The sequence below is a fragment of the Eriocheir sinensis genome, chromosome 36 (assembly GCF_024679095.1).
Source record: "Eriocheir sinensis breed Jianghai 21 chromosome 36, ASM2467909v1, whole genome shotgun sequence".
Classification (NCBI taxonomy): Eukaryota; Metazoa; Arthropoda; class Malacostraca; order Decapoda; family Varunidae; genus Eriocheir; species Eriocheir sinensis.
The window spans coordinates 10,498,544-10,520,777 of record NC_066544.1 but is presented as its reverse complement, the minus strand read 5'-3'; the positions used below and the strand labels follow the sequence as shown (position 1 = coordinate 10,520,777).

General features: G+C 43.2%; 2 protein-coding genes across 7 annotated transcripts in view; both read left to right on the top strand.

The window, feature by feature from the left end:
• LOC127007771 (protein tramtrack, beta isoform-like) overlaps positions 1–14,893 on the top strand; it is a 32,118-nt gene extending 17,225 nt beyond the window's left edge. For 3 of the 6 annotated variants that reach the window (XM_050879061.1, XM_050879062.1, XM_050879060.1), the window contains exons 2-5: positions 2,810–3,731; positions 3,940–4,132; positions 4,371–4,468; positions 5,105–7,181. In XM_050879061.1, coding sequence (XP_050735018.1) covers positions 2,820–3,731; positions 3,940–4,132; positions 4,371–4,468; positions 5,105–5,731 — 1,830 coding nt within the window. In that variant the 5' untranslated portion in view covers positions 2,810–2,819 and the 3' untranslated portion in view covers positions 5,732–7,181. Of the gene's footprint in view, positions 1–2,809; positions 3,732–3,939; positions 4,133–4,370; positions 4,469–5,104; positions 7,182–8,624 lie in introns of those variants that run through there. The other 3 variants (XM_050879065.1, XM_050879064.1, XM_050879063.1) reach the window with 3 other exon arrangements.
• Positions 14,894–15,267: 374 nt separating this feature from the next.
• The window catches only part of LOC127007773 (uncharacterized), a 40,305-nt gene continuing 33,338 nt past the window's right edge, over positions 15,268–22,234 (top strand). Inside the window, exon 1 of the mRNA XM_050879070.1 lies at positions 15,268–16,457. Within this exon, the coding sequence (XP_050735027.1) occupies positions 16,290–16,457 (168 nt within the window). The 5' untranslated portion in view covers positions 15,268–16,289. The remainder of the gene's footprint in view (positions 16,458–22,234) is intronic.

The following is a 22,234-nucleotide window of genomic DNA, read 5'->3' as shown; positions in this document are numbered from 1 at the left end:
ATACACATCACACAACATACATAACAAACACACATACAGTCATCACCACCTTCACTTCCATCACCACCGCCGCCGCCTCTGCTATCACCACCACCACCGCCACCTCCGCCAACGCCGCCATTACCTCCACCACCACCACCACCGCCGTCGCGTCTGCTATCACCACCACCTCTACCACCACCACCACACCTCCACCTCCTTACCCTCCCACCCAGTACATACCTACGTATTACCCCCACTCACACGCACACAAAAACAACTACACACACACACACACACACACACACACACACACACACTGAGCAAGATACAAGACAGTATACACATACATGCACACACATACCTACCTACACACACACACACACACACACACACACACACAGCTGCCCTCCCACACCTCACCGTGAAGCGAAGCCACCCGGCCGCCCGCACCCTCTCCCCCCTTCCCTCACCCCTCACCTCTCACACACCCCTCCCCTCCCCGCCCACCCACCCGCACCTCTCTCTCCCCGCCCTCCTCCCGCCCGCTTACGAGAACCACCCTCCCACCGCTCACTCTCCCCTACTCCCCCCCACGCCAGCCGCCGCCCGCCCGCACGCCCCCCCTCACCGCCACCCTCACCCCACACCACCTCTCCATCCTCCACCACCATCACCACAACACCACATCCTCTACCACACACTCGCAGAGGTGGGTCTCTCTCTCTCTCTCTCTCTCTCTCTCTCTCTCTCTCTCTCTCTCTCTCTCTCTCTCTCTCTCTCAGATGGGGTGTTTTATCTTTACTGTTCCTCCTCTTCCTCTCTGTATCCTTGACTTGTGGTAGGGAAGAAAGGGGGGGGGGGTTCTAGGTAGCCTCCCCACTTTCCTCCCCGTCCTCTCCCACCCTTAACCTCTCCCCTTTTGTTGATCGTCACCGCCCCCTCCCCTCCCCTTTCCTTCATCCCTCATCTCCCTTCTATCACCCATCATTATCTATAGTTACCTCCCCATTTTTTTTATATAATTATTGTCTATCACCACCACCATCTCCACCACCTCTTCCCACCATCATCATCACCACCTCCACTTTCCCCAATCATCACCATCTCCATCATCATCATCATCACCATCATTATTACGCCGCCGCCCCCCACCCCCCCTTCCATTCACCACCACCACCACCACTTTCCAAAATTATCGTCACCTCCATCCATCACCCACCACACCACCACCATCATCACCACGCCACCATTCTCCACAATCACCACCATCACCACCACCACTCCCCTTCACCAGTCATTGTTGTATCACCACCCGCCGTCAGTCATCCACCTCCCACTATCACCATCATCACCATTACCACCTCTATCACCACTGCCATCACCACCACTCGCTGAATTTCCACCCCCCTTCTCTGTCATGCATTACTCTCTCTCTCTCTCTCTCTCTCTCTCTCTCTCTCTCTCTCTCTCTCTCTCTCTCTCTCTCTCTCCTTCACACACACATTACCTCACCTTTCACTCACCTTTCCTTCACCTTCCTTCTTTGTCAGTCTACCTGCAATTTATTATTATTATTATTATTATTATTATTATTATTATTATTATTATTATTACTTTTTTACTTTTGTCAGGATGAAGCTGCTGTTGCTGTTGTTGTTGCTGCCGCTGCTGCTGTTTTTTTCGACCCTTTTTTTCCGTCTCATCAGCGTAAAACGAAATTTTTTTTTTTTTTTTTTTTTTTTAGGTTTGCGTGCCTCGTATCGCTATCATTCACACACACACACACACACACACACACACACACACACACACACACACACACACACACACACGTATTTGTCTACAACATTACCTCTATTTGCCTCTCCTCACTAATTATCACATTTTGGACACGCTCTCAAGCCTCCCTCCTCCTCCTCAACCACCACCACCATCACCACTTTTTTTTTTCGTCGCCGCAACCCATCCCCCTGCCCCTCCCACCACCACCACAGGGAAACTTTTTTTTCTTTCTAGTCCTTTTTTTCCTAGACTGATGGATAGGTCTCTCTCTCTCTCTCTCTCTCTCTCTCTCTCTCTCTCTCTCTCTCTCTCTCTCTCTCTCTCTCTCTCTCTCTCTCTCTCTCAAATGGTGAAAAGAGAACCCTTGGGAGAGGCGTTGCTGGTGGTGAGAGGAGGAGAGCTTTGTATGGTGATGGATTGGAGGAGGTGGGGAGGCAGGGAGGAGAGGAGCTGGTGGTGGTGGTAAGGAGAGGGAGGGAGGGAAGGGTAGGGAAGGGAGGTCGGTGGGTTGGGTAGTGGTTGTGGTGGTGGTGGTATTCTTTCTCGTATTGCTACGAACTCCAGCGCATAATTTTACGCATCGTCGCCTTGAATCTTTCCTCCATTGGTTGGTCATTCGATACGGGATTGTCTTATTTTATTACCCAAGGTTTGACTTGAGTGTGCAGTATTTCTTTTTCGTCTTTGTTTCAGTTACTCTTAAAATGCTCCATAAGATTACTTGTGCACATGAGATTTTGTTAATTTATCCTTTTCCAGTTTTTTTTTATCATGATTCCTTAACCTTTTGTATACTTGTGATGGTGGAAGCATGGTGGAGGTTAGTAATGATGATAATTGTGATAATGGTAATGACATTTGCATTGCAGGGGAAATGGTAATGGTTATGTACATACTTGTGTTAATTCTTATGGTAATGGCTGTCATTGGCCCATCAGGAAAAATGGAGATGATAATGCACTAATCTTAATGGTGATGGTAATGTAATGGTTATGGTAATGGTAATGTAATGGTTATGGTAATGGTAATGATGTTTTCCCTGCAGGAAGTACGTGATGAACGAGGAGGAGTTCCTGCTGAAGTGGAACAACCACCAGACTAACTTTGTAGATGTCTTCAACGAGCTGCTTCAGGATGAGTCGTTTGTGGACGTGACACTGGTGTGTGGGGGGGAGGCTGTCCCAGGCCACAAGATGGTGCTGGCCGCCTGCTCCCCCCTACTGCACCGCATCCTCCGGGACAACCCCTGCCGGCACCCCCTGGTCATTCTCGGGGATGTGCCAGCCGTGGACATGCGTGCCATCATGCATTTCATCTACCAGGGTGAAGTGAGTGTGTCCCAATCCGAGCTGGCAAGTTTTCTGAAGACAGCTGACAACCTCCAGATCAAGGGGCTTGCAGAGAACAGGGAGAGCAGTGGAAAGGAAGACAGAAAGAGAAAAGACAAGGACATGGACAGACTAGATGGTCGGCCAAATAATAAAAGGCAACGCACCACAGAAGGGCGAGTGGATAACGTCAACCTCAATGCTGCTGCCTCTGGAGTCGCTGTGCCCGCCACTTCCCCCGTCTCATCTCGCTCACATAAGTCACTCAGCGATTCTCATTCTTCTAGTCACAAGGGTCGGGGGGTTGGGAACAGAGTCTCTGGGGACGAGCAGCACCTTCAGCACAGCCTCAAGAGCAGCAACATTGGCAGAGGTAGTGCAGCAAACACCACCACCACCACCACCAACCATCACCACAACCACCACCCTGCCTCCAAGCACCACCACACCCCTTCATCCAAACACTCAAGTTCAAAGGCATCACACGCCCAAGACATTCCCTCAAAGGTCTCCTCCTCCTCCTCCTCCAAGCACCGGCATGAGGAAGGGGTCAGCACCGGCCACCACCACCACCACAACTCCGAGAGCAGTGTTGGTGATGACAGGGTGCCGGCCAAGGAGGAGACGGGGGATGAACTTGTGAGTATAAACTAACCAAGGACTTAAACAACTAATTGAAACTGCGCATATATACTAATGCTTTATCTCATTCTAATAAATCATGTATAGTGTGATTTCTAGCATGAATAACCAAGAAATAATCATGTCCATTGAAATATACTCATAGCATTGAATTGTTATGTACTGTATTAATTACTGAAGACCATGTTATGCTGTTGCTCCTCAGACTGTAAAGACAGAGCCCCTTGACTACCCTGGAGAAGTGGCCTGGAATGAGGGTGCTGGAGGCCTGGGGCGGGAGGCACCAGGCGTGGAGGACCCCCAGGGCCTGCTGCCCATTGGTGCCGCCATAGTCGGGGGTCTGGAGGGCGTGGCTGCTGCTATTGTGGCCTCACCCAACCTCCCCATCATTGAGTTTGGTTAGTCCTGCCACTGCATTGCATTGGCATGTTTGGTTAGACTTTGAAGGTTTTAGAGCAAGTAATTCCAGACTACAGATTATTAATTGACACCACTATTCCTGACATATTTTCATGTATTAGTAAATACTTAGTAATGCTTATCAAAATATATACTTTTAGCTCGATAGTATGAACATATTTGTAAATTCCTTCTAAAGTTCAGAGTCCGATAATATTTTGGTGCTGTTTTCCAAAGAGGCGGAAAATCTTTCAGGTGAAGACAGCCGTAACGATGATGGTAGTCGTGGGGACCTGTCCACTGCCTCGGATGATGTGAATGCCAACAATGCCACGGTGAGTACCACACTAGGGCCTCTCTTCCAGCCAAGGCATGTCTGTTCCCACCCCCAGGAGGCACTGCTTCCCTGGGGCACCTTGGGTCATTGTGTTTGTCTGCTGCTCCTTGTTGCATGCTCTGTTTCCCATCATACCTTCCAGTAGTCTCCTCACCCCAAGGCTGCAGACTAAGCCACTTCTGCCTCCTTGCCCCTGGCTTGTGACTAAGATCAGTTCCTTATGTGCTCTCATTTGTCACTAATCAGGTTTAGTCTCTTGCATGATGGTAGTTTTTGCCGTGTGTGCCTCTCATCGTAGCATAATCATGGATGGCAATTTGTAACTTCTGATGTGCTGGTAGGTTGGCCAACTCTCCAGTAAGGCTTTTAGCAACTCTGAAACTTAGTTTTAAGTCTTCTATGCTGTGTGTTATATGTATTGTCTTATATATAATCAATATAATGTGTTTAACTGTGTTACAAACTATGTTGGCTGAGGGGCAGCCTGGGACCTTTGGGAAGGGGACTGTAGGCAGCTACCACAACACACCCCTGAGGGAAAAGTAGCTTCTCAAAAGCATATTAAACTTGAGGAACTTCTCTGCCATAATCACCTCAGGAGAGTTGTGGTATCACCTACCATTCTCCCTGCCAGGGTACCCAGGTGCAGGATAGACACACCCAGGGTAGCGCTGGTGTTCCTGGAGTGGTGGTTCGCTCCACCCTGGGCCATCCACATCTCCAGATGCAGAAACACCCCCACCACCACTCCCACCTCAACCAGCATGATCCACTTCCACCACATTCCAAGCTTCAGCCTGGTGGTGGAACACAGTCATTCCCAGGACTCCACACTGTTCCCCTCCCCATTCCAAGCTGCCCTCTCCCCCTTCCCCCTGGGAGCCTGGCATCACCCAAACTACCATCGTCGTCAACCGGCCTCCCTTCCTCCACCATTACCACAAGTAGCAGCACTGGCAGTAGCAGCAGCAGCGGCAGTAATAACAACAACGTCCACAAATGCCAGCAGTGTCCATTCCTCACCTCCAACCCGTACACCTTCACCCGCCACCTCCGCATTCACTTGGGCACGAAGGAGTTTCAGTGTCGACTGTGTGGGTTTGCCACCTCCCGCAAAGACTCTCTTATTCGACACTTTCGCATGAAGCATCTCACTGGCGAGATGTCAGTGTACCACGACCTTGACTCTAGAGACATTGAGGAACTAGCCTTAGCAAGAGTTCTTCCAGAAGGGCTGCAAATATTTGCTGGGAAGCTGTAGCAAAGTTTTGCCCAGTGTACCCTCATCCTCTCTCCTAGATGGTTCATCATGACATTTTATCAAAACATGTTTCCATCTATCTATGCAGTGTTTTGTTTGTCTTGAGATTCAGGTCTCCTCTATATTTGTACTTGAAATTTCCTGGCTGATTTCCTTCCCTTATGTAAATATGACTTTGTCTCTACATTCTGGCTGTGACTGGGGTCCACCAGCACACTGGGATGGTCACTATCTACTAGCCCTCAGGAATCTTTCTGAAAAATCAAAATTTATTATTTATCATAGGTGATGATTTGACAGATACCTTCTGTTTTTTGTACATATATTTAAGAATCTCATGGATAGATTAAATCATGTAGTTATACATATCATCTCAGTTATTGACCCAGTGTATTTTGATTTATGTTAATATTAGTTATAGCAGTATAAATATACACAGTGCATTTTTTTCAATTATTGTGATACTGATTTTAGTTGAATCATGTAAAAGCAAATCAAAAGCCAACCTCATGGAATTTTCTTATCCACTCAGATTTTAAGTAAAAATCACCTAGAGTTTTACAAATACTTTTACAATGAATACCTGCCAAAGTTCCTCTCTGTGTAGGGTTACCTGCATAGACTTTCCTTCTGAGTCAGTGTCTTTCTTTTCTGGATATTAATTAACTTTCTCATTACCTGTCTTTAATGAAACCTCTTATGTCAGTATTTCCCTTATTGTAATATGCTATCCTTTCTTGTTTGTTATATTAAGTACATTTAGATTCGTGAAGCAAAAGGACAAAAGTGATTGGAAGCATCACTAGAGCCAGCAGGTCACCAGTAGATGCATTGGGCCATGATGCAGTGAGCCAGCATGCCAGGCAACCTGCACAGCAATCCTTGAAGTGGCATTCAACAAGGAAATGTGACTGAAGTTGAGAAAGGCATTGGTAGGATATTGCAATATGACTAGACAAGTGACCTCAGCTGGTATTTGGTAGTTTTATCTGTGTGAGCTTGACAAAAATGAAGCTGTGGGCTCCCACTGTTATATTAGTTTTCACTATAGGAGAGACTTTTATGGTGTTTGTGCAGTGCAGCTAGTGGTGTTTGTACGGTGTAGGTAAAAAGTAGCTTTAACAGATTATAAGGACTGAAGTTTTTATAGGAAATGTATTTGTGGTTTATATTGAAGATGCATTTTATGACCGGACTACTAGTTTGACTGCCAGGTGACTTGAGGAGATCCTGGATGCACAAATTAGAAGCAAGGCTTTCATTTGTATGTTCAGAAGCAGTATTGGACAGGGGAGTGATTTGTGATATACAGCACTATAATGCATTAAAACTATGCTTAGACTTGTAGAAATCATTTGTGACTATTTTTGTATATTAGAGAGAGTAGTTTTTTGAAATGTGTGTTTGTGTGTCAAGATTCACTGAAAATAATAACTGATCAAACATTATGTCCTTGTGTGTTTTATTATTTTACTGATAAAGATGTGAAGGAGGGCCATTTTAGGACATGAGGTGTCTAGAATCATTGGTGACTTGCATTTAAAGTGTGTAAGTCCTATATCAATGTCTTAAAGCTGCTTAATAGATATGGGAAAACACACACACACACACACACACACACACACCCCATATTCTCCATTAAGTATCATGGAGGTTAAAGTCTAGTGAGTAATCATGGAGCTGCCGGTTTGATTATGACAGTCTTATGAGAAAATTTAGAGAAGCCATCAGTTACATATTCACAACAAGCAGTATGAATAGCCATTACTAATAAGAACAATAGCATGCTGTCAAAGCTGAAAGTTAACCAAGTTGTCACCACCACCACCACAAGCTCCTCCCTTCCCCTCACTATTACATCCCCTTCCCCCAACCACTGCCACCACAACCCCTCCTCCCCCCACTCTTGCTATTACCACAGCTCTTCCCCCCCTCCATCACCACAACCCCTCCTCCTCCACCACTATCACCACAGACCCCCCCCCTCCTCACCCCCTCTCCCTTCCCTGTCACCACCACCACCATATCATTATCATCCATCACTGCCACCATTCACCATCTCATCATCTTGCAGGGGAGGTCCACTATTTCTAAGAGCCATAGTGGTTGAGGGGTGGTATTGAATCATCATTTATACTGAGGAACCACATATTAGTTTTTTTTTTTTTTTTTTTTTTTTTTTCCCACTCCTCCAAACATTTCATAACCAGTGTACTGTTGTGAAGGTAATTCAGTGTCAAATTCCAGATGTTTGGGGGAGGTGTGGAAAGTAAATGTTTTTTACAACTTCTAATCAACATCTTAAATCTCAGAGTTATCTGTAGCTCTACATGTAATCATCGTTGTGAAAAATATTTCCATTTTCAAGTAAACGAAAAGAGAGCATTGCATTGAAATTATTACCGCAGGTAATTCAGAAGCCAATCAAATCATAGGACTGTAATCATAGGGGAAATATATTTTTTTCATATTTTGTTAGATTAGATTGTAATGGCTATTTAAAATTATTTTATTCTACAAATGTCTGAATGTTTTTATTAACATTATGATAATGACCAGCTTCCACTTAACTGTGAACATCGCTTTCTAACATGCATTGCCTTGCCCTTGCTTTCATTAACTATCCAATTCTTCCACACACATATACTAACAAGCTTGCTGAATATTGATGTATTTACTAATGATTGGGTAATGAGTATTAGTAAGAGGGAAAGTAAGTTTTATGAAAAGCAGCAATATGTAGTAAAATATGCACCATTCTTCCCTTTGAACATACAGAGCAAAGTAATGGACAACATGGATTCAGATGCTACCATATGTCAATAATTTTTTTCTCTTTAAATTTGCAAAGTATGGTGACAGGGACTCTGAAGTCAAATTTCTTCTTCCTCAGGAGCTGGAGGAGGGAGAAGAGGAGAACGCCACCTCGGGATCGCCGGGCAAGTTCCGAGGTGGGCGTAAGGCTTGCTGCTTCTGTGGCAAGACCTTCTGTGACAACTACACGCTGCGGCGCCACATGGTGACCCATTTGTCGAGGGAGCGCCAGTTTGAGTGCCCCATGTGCAATGCCGCGTACTCCCGCAAGGACCACCTCATGGCCCACATACGCAGGAAACACCCCATAGCTGATGATGTTGACAAGATAGACATCAGCACCGGGCAGGCAGGGTAGGTGCACACTCCAGGGGATTGGGATTTTCTCAAGGGTGTGTGAGTGATGGTCTTGGTTGTCCAAACTCAGTTTATTCCTGAGCACACTCCCTTCACCATTCCAAGCTGTTCAGGAGTTATCACTGTAGTTGTTCACAGTGGTATTTAGTCATTATTCTGTTGAGATGCTCACATATGAAATGTATATTTGGGATTTGTTGAGCTTTTTAATTGTGATGATTCCAACTTTTGTTGTAAAATTATTCTTTAGGGTCGTCATGATGCAGTCGGATTTGTTAAGTTATCATTTCCCTTTCTTTCATTTGGTGAGGTAACACATCAAAACATGTAATATAGATATTAATGTACATGATGAATTAAGGAATGGTGTATTATGGCACCATGTTGCCTGAGTGTTCAGTGTTGACAGTGCTGGACTTTTTTCATCCTAAGGATGACTCGTAGTGATCAGCACATAAGCTCCTACACAGGCTTAGTGTAGCTGCTGCTGTGTTTGTCTTGTGTGAGACTGATGGCGTGTGGGGAAGGCAGGGAAGACAGGGTGAATAGTTGTGCACACACACTCATCTGGCCCTCCTCATTATAGGGACCCAGCTGAGATTTTTTAGATTCAATTTTAAATAAAGGATACTTATATATTCTACATAGAGCTTTTATGCATATTTGCTGAGGACAGTTTTCCTACACAGTTTGTTGGATTTGTCCTCTGCTCAGTGAATAGTCTGATTCATACTTAGGCAGGTCCACCTTGTGTCTTCCTCATCCTGCCATCAGACACACAATGAAGCTAAAACTTACCTGACCAACTTGAGCCTATTCTGACCTTTCGAGTCTGTATTTAGTATATAAAACTGAGGGAGTAGCAAGGTGTTAGTTGTGGGCTTTAGCCTGCCAGGTTTGTGGCTGTTAGGTTAGTAGTCTATAATATCTAGAACATGCAGTCTGTGAGAAGTGAGGCATCCTTGCCTTACAAGATGTGTTGTTGGTATGGTCTGTAGCTCACTCAGCATGTGCTGTGAGTGGGCAGCATTCTCCCAGTCATGTCTTGGTGTGTGTCTCTGTGCCTTCTAACTTTGAACAAGCGCGATCCAATGTGCCAGTTTATGCACAGCTTGGCTATACCTGAGCTCCTTCAACACTGCTGACACAATCCTCTTTGCCTTGCCAAGTTCACCTCTTAGGGTTGGAATGCAGCAACATATTTATATTTTTACCTTAAAAATTTCTGTGAATCAAGGCCCCTTTTTGGTACCTTTTGGCTGTAGTGTTTTATAAAGGTGTTTTACCATTAGTGGTCAGTATCTGTAAGAAAGATTTGGCCATGATACTTGATCAAGTTTGTTATAAAGATAAGGGAAAGGTAGCATGCGAGCTTGTGTTATGTGATTGTAGGAAGTGAACCTTGATTGTTCTGTTGATGCCATAGTACATTGCTTAGGTTTAAGGCTGGCATGAGTACCTTGTGAGGCTTGCACAGGTAACAGGCTATTTGTTGTTTTGTGGCTACTGGCAGGAATCAAGCCAATCCCAAACATGCCAAATATCAAAAGACTAGAAAATGTGATGATTCTGCAGGTTGTCAATACACTTCATACGCTCCACCATGTGTATAGGTCTTCAGGATGAGTTTGTGCATAGGCTTCACTACACTGGACAAGCTCATTGGTTACTTGATTGGTGGAAAAATGACTTGCCTCTGCACCTCACCACAGCAGTAGCACTATCATTAACATTTGTAAGAAGTTCATCACTGCTATCAGAGGTCATGTTTCCTAGTATAACTTTCTGTAATCCATTAGATTGATGCAGAAGTTTTGTGCATCGTCTCTCATAGCCATTTTTGGTTTTAAGCAGGTTATACACAATGATTTGCATCTTGAATTGGCATGAAACAAGTCTCACTTGGATTCTTTATCACACTTCATAGGGACTTATTATGGGATTCATTCTTACTTTTAATCACATACAGATCAGTTTTTTCCCTGTATATGAGGATTCTCGTATTATTATGTATGACAGGCAGAGGTGGATAGAAGACTCTTCCAACCTCCCAGCAGCCTTTGGATCAAATTTAATTAGCAGCCAACAGTACATTTCTTGGGAAGGGAGATGGAATATAGTTACAATGTTTATATTTACCTATTCCATGTAGTTAGTCATTCAAGCTTCAAGTCTAAGGGCACTATGCACCATACAGCAGTTATTGCGTCTACCTACTCAGATCAGTGGTTGTTCTCACTCTAGATTGAGCCTTGTCTTGGCCTTGAGAAAACTTTTGTGGTTGTGCATCAAACATATTCTCATATTTAAAAAGAAAGGAAAGATTATCTCTTGGAATAAGCCACACATTCACATACCTTGCTGTCCAGACCTTAGTATTAAATGATATCTCAGAGTCCCTTAAGTTGGAGTGAACTTCAAAACAAAAAGAGGACACAATTTTTTACTTGCTCTGCTAATCATTCAAATTTCAAATGAAACTTTAGGAGCAGTATTGCTTCTGCGTGAGCTAGTACCCATTCAGATTTCAAGACCACACCCAGAAATAGCTTAGTTGATGGACACAGGAATTATCAATTGTAGTTATTCGCTGTGTTATTTATTACTCCTTTTCCTTTTGTTTAATGTTGACCAACCCACCTCTTTTCTTTAATCTTGTTGAATTATTTTGATTGTTTAGTGGTCCTTCCTCCTATAAAATGTAGCTGTTGCTGCTGGTCTGCTGGTTTGGTGGTGTGGTGATGGTGGTGGTGGTGGTTGGGGCAAAGCTGGGTGTGGATCTTGGTGCTGTCTGGTCATACTGTTCTCCTCAGCTCAAACCTATTTTTCCTAGCTCATTCATACTTGTAATAAGGTTAAAACTGTAGGTACATGTACAGAGGTAGTGGAACATTCATCAAAAAGGATCCAAAGATTTTTTTGTTATTTTTTTCTCCAACTTGGGAGTAACTTGTTTTTTTGTGTGTAACTTTTTATGTTGGCAGTATTGACATGCCAATTCTTTGTTTTATCAGTATTGATATTGCAGTAATATAAAAGCAAGGTTTGCATAAAAGGAAAGGAATGGACAAAAGTCTTCATAGCTCATTTCAGCCTTGGTTTATTTAGTGCGTGGTGTCGGTTCAGAATTTGTGTTCGGTATTTATAATCGTGGTTTCACTACTGTATCACTTACAAGTGGTGGTGCAGTAAGTAGAGTACTTCATATAGATATTTTATAATGTATTACACACACACACAAACTCACTTCTCTAATTATAAATGTAGTTCTCATATGTAGCAAGTATTTTGTTAACAAAAAACAAATTAATTATGGGAATAGCAAATGCAATGAAGAGAAATGAGATGAAAGTGAAAGTGTGGAAGATGTATTAATTGTACAGCATGTCTTTGTTCTTCCTTTCTCTTTTAGAACTTACCTCTGCAGTTGACTGCCCATAGAAGCTAGTTGCCTAAGTTGACAGTCCAGACCTTACCTGGAGAGCTCAAATATTACCATGTTTATTTATTTTGAAGTGTGTTAAAAAGACATTATGCCATAGGAAGACTGAGCCAACCAGTATATTACTATATCTATATATATATATACGTATGTATGTTAGGATGTGAATGGAAGAAGTTATTAGATTTCTACATTCGCCTTGAGACTTCTGCTGAAAGACATTGTGATCATAATAATGTACAGTTTAGAGTTTTTCTTCTCTTTCTCATTAATTTATTGTATGTTTAAAAACTTTATACCGGCTGTGGAAGATCATTTACTTGTGCACTGATTCTGGCTGCCCAGCAGAGGGAGAGTTAGGTTAGGCAGCAGGTGGTTGGACTGCTGAAGGTGGAGGGGAAGAAACAAGCCAACCTATATTTTGATAATTATTTTACATCACTACTCCTTGATTTTTAGATACCAGGACCTTTGATCAGTCAATTTATCCCTAAATCATTAAGTGCTAAGTTTATTGACTGTGGGGTTAAGTGGAGGAAGATGGATCTTTAGAGACAGGAGTTGATATTTTTGTATCCCTACCCATTGATTTGTCAATAGCACTACCCTTTATTATTTGATTCTAAACAGAAACAAATCTTTGTATTTGTTATTAAACTGAAGTAAATACAGACTAAAGGTTTAACAAAAATGTAAAAAATGTAGAATATGCTCATTTAAATTAAATCATTCCATAAAAGGATGGTCAAGTTTAGACCAAGAGGTATTTGTTATTTCAAATTAATCAACTGGGAATGTCAAGACTTGGGCCATATTGAAGTTTTATAATTATATGAGTTTATGGACTTGTGTTTTGTATGAGGAGAGAGAAGCAGGGCAGCCAGGGTGTGGTGGAGCACTGCTCGTCTGGACACAGCAAGTATCTTACAGTACAATTTAGTTCTGCCATATTGCATGACGGATAGGAGTGATTATATAAGTTTAATCCCCCATACATAAATTAAACTTAACTCAAAATGAATTAACCCTTCCATGCCTCCACTTTTTGTTACATAATGTGTGTGGGAGGTAAGGGCAATGTGATGGTGTCCTTTCGGAAAAAAATAGATTTTGTTTTGCTAAAAAAAAGATTGGTAATTCTCAGAAGGATACCAACAAGAGATTTCTTTTATTAGTGTTAATTCATTAATTATGTTCCGAGATAAACTTTAATGAACTAAAACTTCATTACTTGCTCTTCCGAAAGAGACTAGTGAGCTCAATATTCATTACTTTGTTCTGATAAATGTAATCATAAGTGTTCAAGTAATAAGTTTGCTTGTATTTACAAATCCTAAAATGTAAATCACGAAACTCAAACAAGATGAGCCAAATAGCTTTTTTTTTTATTATTATTATTATTATTATTATTATTATTATTATTATTATTATTTTTTTTTTTAATACAGCGTGTATACCTAATATGAATAAGCTCATTATTGGAGTTTGTTTTCACGAACGTTTAAAATACTTGTGGAGGAGGGTGAGTGCGGGATGTGTGTGTGTGTGTGTGTGTGTGTGTGTGTGTGTGTGTGTGTGTGATGACCGCGTTGTGATGACTCGCCCCGCCCTCGTCACCGTCATCCTCCCGGCCGCCGCCCGCTGCGAGCGTCGGCGAGGCCTCGAGGTGAGCTTCCCTTCCCGCGTATCCGTTCATCCTCGTAGTGATCCAGATGACACCGTGTGACGTGACCCGCCGAGGGACCAATGTTTTCTGTGCCTGCTGGTGACAAGGATGACCATTGTCGTTAGTCACTTCACTTCTCTGAGATGAAACACCATTGACATGATCTGTGCATCTGGGGTCGTCTTTTGTCCGTCAGTATTTCATTTGTGTGAATTTAATTTTTTTATTTGAGATTTGTAGTGGGCGTATTTCTCATTGCCTTAAAGAACGTAGCGTTTCCTCGTAATACGTAGTTTGTACACTCAAAGTGCTGTTGATCTCAACGCTTTCGACAATGGCGGATTCGGTGCTGTCTACTTTCTCTTTTTGGTCTCCCTCGGTTTATCTTAGCTCTTATGCGTCTTCTGAAATATTTATGATATGTAGCTACAGATGTCGTGATACATCACCATATTTATGATTTGTACAGAAGTGACTTTGCTGCACCTTATTCGAGGGGTGATACAGATATATAGATGAATATATATATTATATGAGGTGACTTCCCTTTCGGTGAGAATCTGCCCTTTTTTTCTATGAAACTAGCATGACTGGCGAACACCCGTCGCGAGCAGTAGTGTTTGTCTACCACGCTGACCTTTTTGTTTGTTATAATTGAGAAGGATTGTGATAAATTAGTGCCAGGGGAAAGGAATGTAGCCGAGTGAGGGAACTCATTGTTTGGTCGGATTCGCACCGTGAAGGGAGTTAGTTCACTGTATGATAGTTGTATTTTTCCTTGTTATTTAAAAGTGAATGATCCGAGTACTCAAGTTCTTTTGTACTGACGAGACTCCGGACTGTAGTTTAAGCTTTCTATGTAATAAAACTTTCAACAACACAAGCAGCATTATTTTTTTCATCTTTTCTCTCCTTTACAGCACTTGGAAACTAGGATTCATGAAAATTTAACGGAAAAGGGAAAAATCTCACCATCTTTTTTAATTTGGTTATCTACGTTTTCCCTTCTTTTATCAGTGGTAGCGCCCCAAGCCATGGAAATTATGACCCATGAAAATCTATGAACCATTAAAACCTCTTACCTTGAGTCGTTTACATCTTTCGGGTCATCGATGTTTTCTTTCTTAGGTATTTTATTGCTGGTAGTGCAAATTTAAGGAGAGGGGGTAGATGAAGGGAGAATAAGGGGAGGGGGAGGGTAGGAAGTGTGAATCACCCCCGCCAGAGGGCTGAGTCTGGGGTCGGCGATGGCGGAGGATCCAGTCATCTGCCAACCACCACGCGAGGAAGGTTGCCCGCTTCTCGTAGTGCGCTGGCACGTGTTCACTCGACACTCGCATATCCTCGGTATTGAAGCTATGAACGTTTTGTCAGGTACCATAAAACCGCTATATTGGTTACTGAATGTTCCATAATACAAAATCTACGAACACGTGGTGAAGAACGCTACGATACCCAGTTGGCATTGAGTGACAGAAAAAAAGTGGTGTGTGAACTTGGTCAAGGAAGTAACGTTGTGCAGCGTCACGTAGGAGAAGGAAGGAGAAAAAGTTCCTACGCCTTGACGGACAGTATTTCTTCTTTTATCACACTGGGCGGTGATTGGACACTTTTTTCCGTTTTGTTTGCCCTTCAAGTGAAAGTGTCGGGCGGGATTCCTCCATGACATCGGACAGTATTTCTCTATTTCCTTCCTCCGACTCATTTTCGTTCAGTTTTCCCTTCAAGTGAAAGTTTGGGATTCCTGCGTAACATCGAGGCGTTTTTTTCATCATTGCAAGCTTTATTTGGTGCATTAGTGACTCGAGACTTACAAAACATCAGAGAGCCCTTTTACTTCATTGCAAGACTTATTTGGCGGAGCTTATACTGACGCTGATATCTGTAAAATCTCGGAGCGACATTTTTCTCTAACTGCAAGTCATATTTGATGTACTAGTGACACTGAAATCTGTACGCCATTAGATCGACCCTTTTCTCTAATTGCAAGTCTTATTGGGCGGACTGGTGACGCTGAAATCTGAACAACATCGAGGCGACCTTTTTCTCTAATTGCAAGTCATATTGGGTGGACTGGTGACACTGAAATCTGTACGCCATTAGATCGACCCTTTTCTCTAATTGCAAGTCATATTGGGCGGACTGGTGACGCTGAAATCTGAAGAACATCGAGGCGGATTAGTGACGCTTTCCGCCCTATCAGCAATGGTGGGCGGCGGGAAGTAGGAAGTGGGAGGCGGCGTTTTGAGGGCGCGTGTCAGCGAGTCCCCAGCCCCGCCATGACCCCCCCGTTACACCTGTGCTGGGTGGCGGCGGCGCTGGCGGTGACCTGCGCGGCGGCGACTCAGCAGGTGCAGGAGGAGGATGTTGGTGACCTCCACGGACCACGACACGAAGATGACCTGCCTCCTCCGCCCGCCCCCGTCCCCGTGCCAGTACCAATCAGGGTAAGGTGTTTTTATTTGTGTGTGTGTGTGTGTGTGTGTGTGTGTGTGAAACTTTGGTTAACTGCATGTCACCATCACCATTGTCGTCGCCATCATTATTATCATCATTGGGGCCATGTACAGAAAGGTTCAATGGACTTGTGAAGTGTATGTATATATATATATATATATATATATATATATATATATATATATATATATATATATATATATCCATTTTTAATAGTGCCTTATTATTCGAGGACAAAAATCGCTGTCTTGCATCTGAAGTGTACCTCGGCATATAACTCTCAGGTGCAGCGCGTGAAGGACATCTTTGTAATTATTATTAGTCAAGAGGAAAAAAGTGTGTGGGAGGAGCGGCGTGTGTGTGTTTACGTCTGTCTGGGCAGCAGCAGCCCTGGCCCAACACAGCCTGCATGGCGCGGCGGGCGGCGGGGCACGTGTTGGCGGGGCCTGGCCAGGGGCGCCCCACAGGCAGCAGCCAGCCATTCACCCCTGTATGTCATCCTCGCCATCACCTGCCCGCCGCCTCCACAACACACCTGCACCCACAAACACGACGTCAACAGCTTCCGCATCTAATGCAACCCCATGTCCTCGCGCCCCACATTCTATCGCTCCATTCGCTCGCATGACAAGTCTGGTTCATCCTGCTGTCTTGTTACACACAGAGGTGCCGAGTGTGAGAAGAGACATGTAGGGGCTGTCACGCTGATCCTCTCGCAGACAGTAGTGACCTGAAGAAAACGAAGAATTTCCAGGATAATGCAGATAAATGCATGGCTTTATCTTTCTTAAACTGCTGTTCAGCACTTTTGATCACTATTGATGATCATTAAAGCACGCTATGTCTTGTTTTTCTGATTGTGTGGATATAATTTACGTTTTCAGAGGCACCTCCCAATAATCTAAACAATTTGATAATCCGAATGACCTTCGGTCCGCTGCCATTCGAATTACTTCAACATAAGTGAGCCACTGATATATTATTACTCGTTTTATTATGATTATTATGTAATGTCCTCAGGGGAAGCTCTGTGTGCATTGAGTTTTCGTTTTTGTAGTCTGTCTGTTCGTGTCATCATCTTCCGCCGCGACACAGCTGGCACGCGGCTCTGCCTGTAAGTGGGACACACACACACATGTACTGTTGCCAGACGCCCATTCCCCATGCCCCAGCCTCTCCCAGATGGGCGCGAGGCGTAGCTGCAGCGGCTGCGTAACAGGGCGATAGATTGTATTAGGAGCACCGTGCCTCGTCCATCTTACCCCAAACACTATGGCGAGGGTCTTCGAAGTAGGCTACGGGTAGCGACGTGCTGTTCGCTGGCCCGCTAATAACTCTTTACAAACAGTCTGCATATAACTGGAGGCACAGAGATCAATGGCCCGTTTTCTCAGACGATTTTGGCTCTAACAATTAATAGATTTAAAGGCCACAGAGGAGATTTGTCGAGTTATATATTATATTTTTCCTAACGTTCATGGTGTAGAAGCCTTGTCATTCTCTCCCTTAGGCTCATAAAACTACCCACGGGAATACCCACATCCTCTACGAAAGCCTTATCTAATGTGGATGTGTAAGGTCCGTAATGTTTAAGAATAGTGAACTAGAATTGCCAAGAGGTTACAAAATAGACTGTGTAGGTAAAATCTAAAACGTAATATTCAGTCAGTAAGATAAATTTAAAAGGGTGCTGAACTATAGGCTAATCACTGGGTCGCCATTACAAATATATAACAAAATAACAGATAACAGGAGGCAAACAAATCTTCATCCTAACAAAATGGGTCGGGAAGGCATTGTTTATCGTAGAATGGAGTCGCAGTGAGAAAAAGATTGGAGGGAGCTGCAATTCGGCATCCCCCTTCCTTCCTTCCCGGGGTGTCATGTTTATCGCGTGACAGTTCTTATTGGGGCTCATCTAAACCTTTACCCGGCGGTCGTTGCTCCATTTACACTTAAGGCCGACAACCCCGCAAGATAGAGGGGCTCCCCGGCGTGTATGTGCTACGGGAAGGAGAGTTGCGTAACGTGCAGGGGCTATCTGTTACTGGGCTCGGCGTACGTCTCAAGTGCTGTGCTAGATAATTGCCTAGATTATTCTGTTGAGGGTTTGACATGACAATACCCGCTGCAATAGGTCGAGGGGAAGCGGGGAGCGGGATGGTTACGAAATTTTATGTAGTCTTATCCCATCGTCTGCGCTGCCTTTTAACTAGTTTTATCAATCTCAAGTGTTGTGTTAGATTACTTTAAATGTGTTCTGTGTGTGTGTGTGTGTGTGTGTGACTGACATAGCAATACCTGTTGTAATAGGTCGAGGGGAGAGGGAGGGGATTGGTTACGAAACTGCGGGGGTATCACTTCGTTTGCATTTCTTTATACCTACCAATCTCAAGTGTTGTTTTAGATTACTTTAATGTGTTCTGTGTGTGACTGACATAGCAATACCTACTGTAATAGTTCGAGGGGGATGGTCTCGAAACTTTACCCTTTCTTATCCCGTCGTCTGCACTTCCTTTTAACCAATATTATCAATCTCAAGTGCTGTGTTAGATTGCTTTAATGTGTGTTGTGTGTGTGTGTGTGTGTGTGTGTGTGTGTGACTAACATTCTAGGATCCTTACGAAACTCTATGTCTCTTTGCATCCTTGTCTGCCAAACATCAAGGGCTATATTGCTCAGTGTGTGTGTGTGTGTGTGTGTGTGTGTGTGTGACATGGTAGGCTGCTGGGGGTGAGGGAGTCAAGGATGCTTACGAAACTACCTTTTTTTTTTCCTTCCTGCGTCTGCACTTCTGTATAAACATTTCCAGATGTAGCACTGGGGTTAAAAAAAAATCAAACAAACAGATGTAGTATAAAATAGACTTGCAGACCAGTGGAGTATCAAGTGCACATTTTTTTCCTCTTACAACACGAACTGAACCGTGGAATAGAAGATTACTGCCCAAGCACCTCTGAATTTAACCTCAAGTAGGGGAGGAGAGTAAACATTATTCTAGTTTGTTGGAGTTTACTTTTTTACGAGTCAATTACTATACTATATTATCAATACGAGTCAATACGTAACTTTTTCCTACTGTGGCGGAAGCAACTCAGAGCAAAGAATAGATAAATAGATAAAGTAAATAAAAAGACCTGCTAAGCGCTGTTCCTGCAAAAGAAAATAGAACAGAGGCCAAAAGAGAGGGTCATGGTCGTCTCTTAAGATATATCAAATCAGTCATGACTACGATATACCAATTTCTGTATCCTTGAAGTTTGCTTCCCGAATAGAGAACAATCAACACTTTTTTTTTTTCCCACTAGTTCGAATTTATTTATGATCACGAGTTGGGTGCGTGCTGCGCGTAACCTCGCCTCGTTAGAATCAAGCTGACGTCTTCACTACCACCGTAAAATAAGCTCTCGTAGAATTCTATCCTAAGTGACAGCTCTCGTACCCTAACCTAGGATTGTCTGGTGGCGCTGGTCAGTTTTTTTGTGCCCTCTGCCGTTTGATTAGTATTCCAGTTCCGTTGATCCTCTCTTTTCATCTTTTATGGCGGGTTACTGTCTCACCTACGTAAAATGCACTTGACGACAAATCAGGAATCAAGTATCAATGAAAATAATTAAAACGTAGGTAGACATGTTACGATGGGTAGGGAGAAAATAATGGAAAAAGGAAATAGGAGAAGAAGAAAGAGGAGAAAAATATATATAGAAATGAAGAAGACAAAGAACTAAAGGGAAGAAGAAAAGAAAAATGAAATAGGAGGAGGAGGAGAAGAAAACGAAAGTGAGGAAGAAGACATAGAACTAATAAAGGACAGAAGAAAAAAAAGAATAGGAGGAGGAGAAGAAAAATAAATATAGAGGAAGAAGGCAAAAAAAACTAAAGGGAAGAAGAAAAAGAAAAAAAAGTAATAGGAGGAGGAGAAGAAAAAAATATATAGGGAGGAAGAAGACAAAAAGATAAAGGGAAGAAGACACAGGGCTAAAGCGAAGAAGAAAAAGAAAAACAACGAAAAAACTAAATCAAGGGAGGAAAAAGAAATAGAGGGAGAAGAAGAAACAAATGGAGAAGGGAGAACAAATGAAAGGAATAAGAAGAAAAGAGACGAGAGATGAGAAAAAAAGACTGATCTCCTCATAAGGTGGTTTAGTTAGGCTGCTCCTCGCCTGCTCCCCTTCCCTTGTGACGTCATGCGGTGCTCAGTTCATGTTATTTGACCTAACACCGGGAGGGGGCGAAGACACTCGATAGCGCTTACTGGGAGACGGGAATTAAGAGGCAGACAGACGGATAGATAAAAAGACATACGGTAGCCAGAGACAGACAAATATGCAGACAGATGGGAAGACGCTTAATCAGAGAGGAGACAGTTAGACAGCTAGACAGACAAATTACACACAGATAAATGGACGTATAAGGTAGCAAGAGACAGATAGCTAAACAAACGAAAAATACGTATTATGTATCCAGATGGACAGACAGATATCCAAACAGATGGGAGGATGTTATATTTAGGCAGAGAAGAGACAAACAGATTACAGACAGAAATAGGCGTAGAAAGAGACAGACATAAGATAAGACGTATTATGTAGCCAGAGAGACAGATACAGACAAACTACAGATAAGCAGATGTGTACGGTAACCAGAAATAGCTTAGCAGACAAATAATAAGATTTTATGTAGGGAGACAGACAAGTAACATGCATATTAACAGATACATAGGGTAGTCAGTCACAGATAGACAGCTAGAAAGACGGAAAGACGGACAGACAAGTTCAGTCATATACGGTAGCCAGACAGACAAATAAGCAGACATAGACGTTATAATTTTATGTTCGGTAGCCAGACACACCTAGACAGCCCGACACAAGTAGAAATCACATATGGTAGCAACACATGCATAATTAAACAGGCAGAGATATCATGCGGTACAAACAGACAGGGAGACAGATAGGTCATACAGTACAACCAGACACTCACACAAACACAGACACGCGCAGTAGCAATCATAACTTTTTAACCTTTTCTACCCTCCCCCAACCCCACCCCCTTTTTTAGTCTTGTTACAACCTCATCTCAAAAATATCCGACTCTCACACCACATCCAAACAAGGCTGGGCAAGGAAATAGCTAAGATGCCTGCGTGGTAACTCCATAAAAGGGTGACTGTATGTGTGTGTGTGTGTGTGTGTGTGTAAGCGGGTGGCTGGGGTTGACGGGTAGAGGCAACGGGTACTTATTTTAAACGGTCGCCCGGGAACAGTTTAACGGTGTCTGAGTATCCAAAGTGACCGCCGTCTGCGTGTTTGTGTTTCAGAGAACTTGTCTGTGTTGCATAATCGGTCGCCTGGCGGGTGGGTGTCAGGGGGATAATGACGATGATTATCTGGGTCATTATGGAAGGGGTGGGTGACAGGGTGAGGGTAGCCAGCTCGATGATGTACGTAGCAGTAGTGGTTGTAGTAGCAGCAGCAGCAGCAGCAACAATAATAGTAGTAGTAGTAGTTATTGTTGTATAGAAAATAGTCGAAGTAGGTGTGGAGATAGGTTAACTTCCCTCATTAGAAAGTGTAATTGGCTTTATTTCGCTGTTATACCTACCTCCTGTCGTTGATTTTTATTATTATCATTATTAGTAGTAGAGGTAGTAGTTGTAGTAGTAGTAGTCATTATCATCACTCATAATTTTCAATCTTCAGTTATTTTTTATCAGACGTCATTTATTTTGATATTTGAGGTATTTCAGACGTTTCCAACTTCATCTTCATCT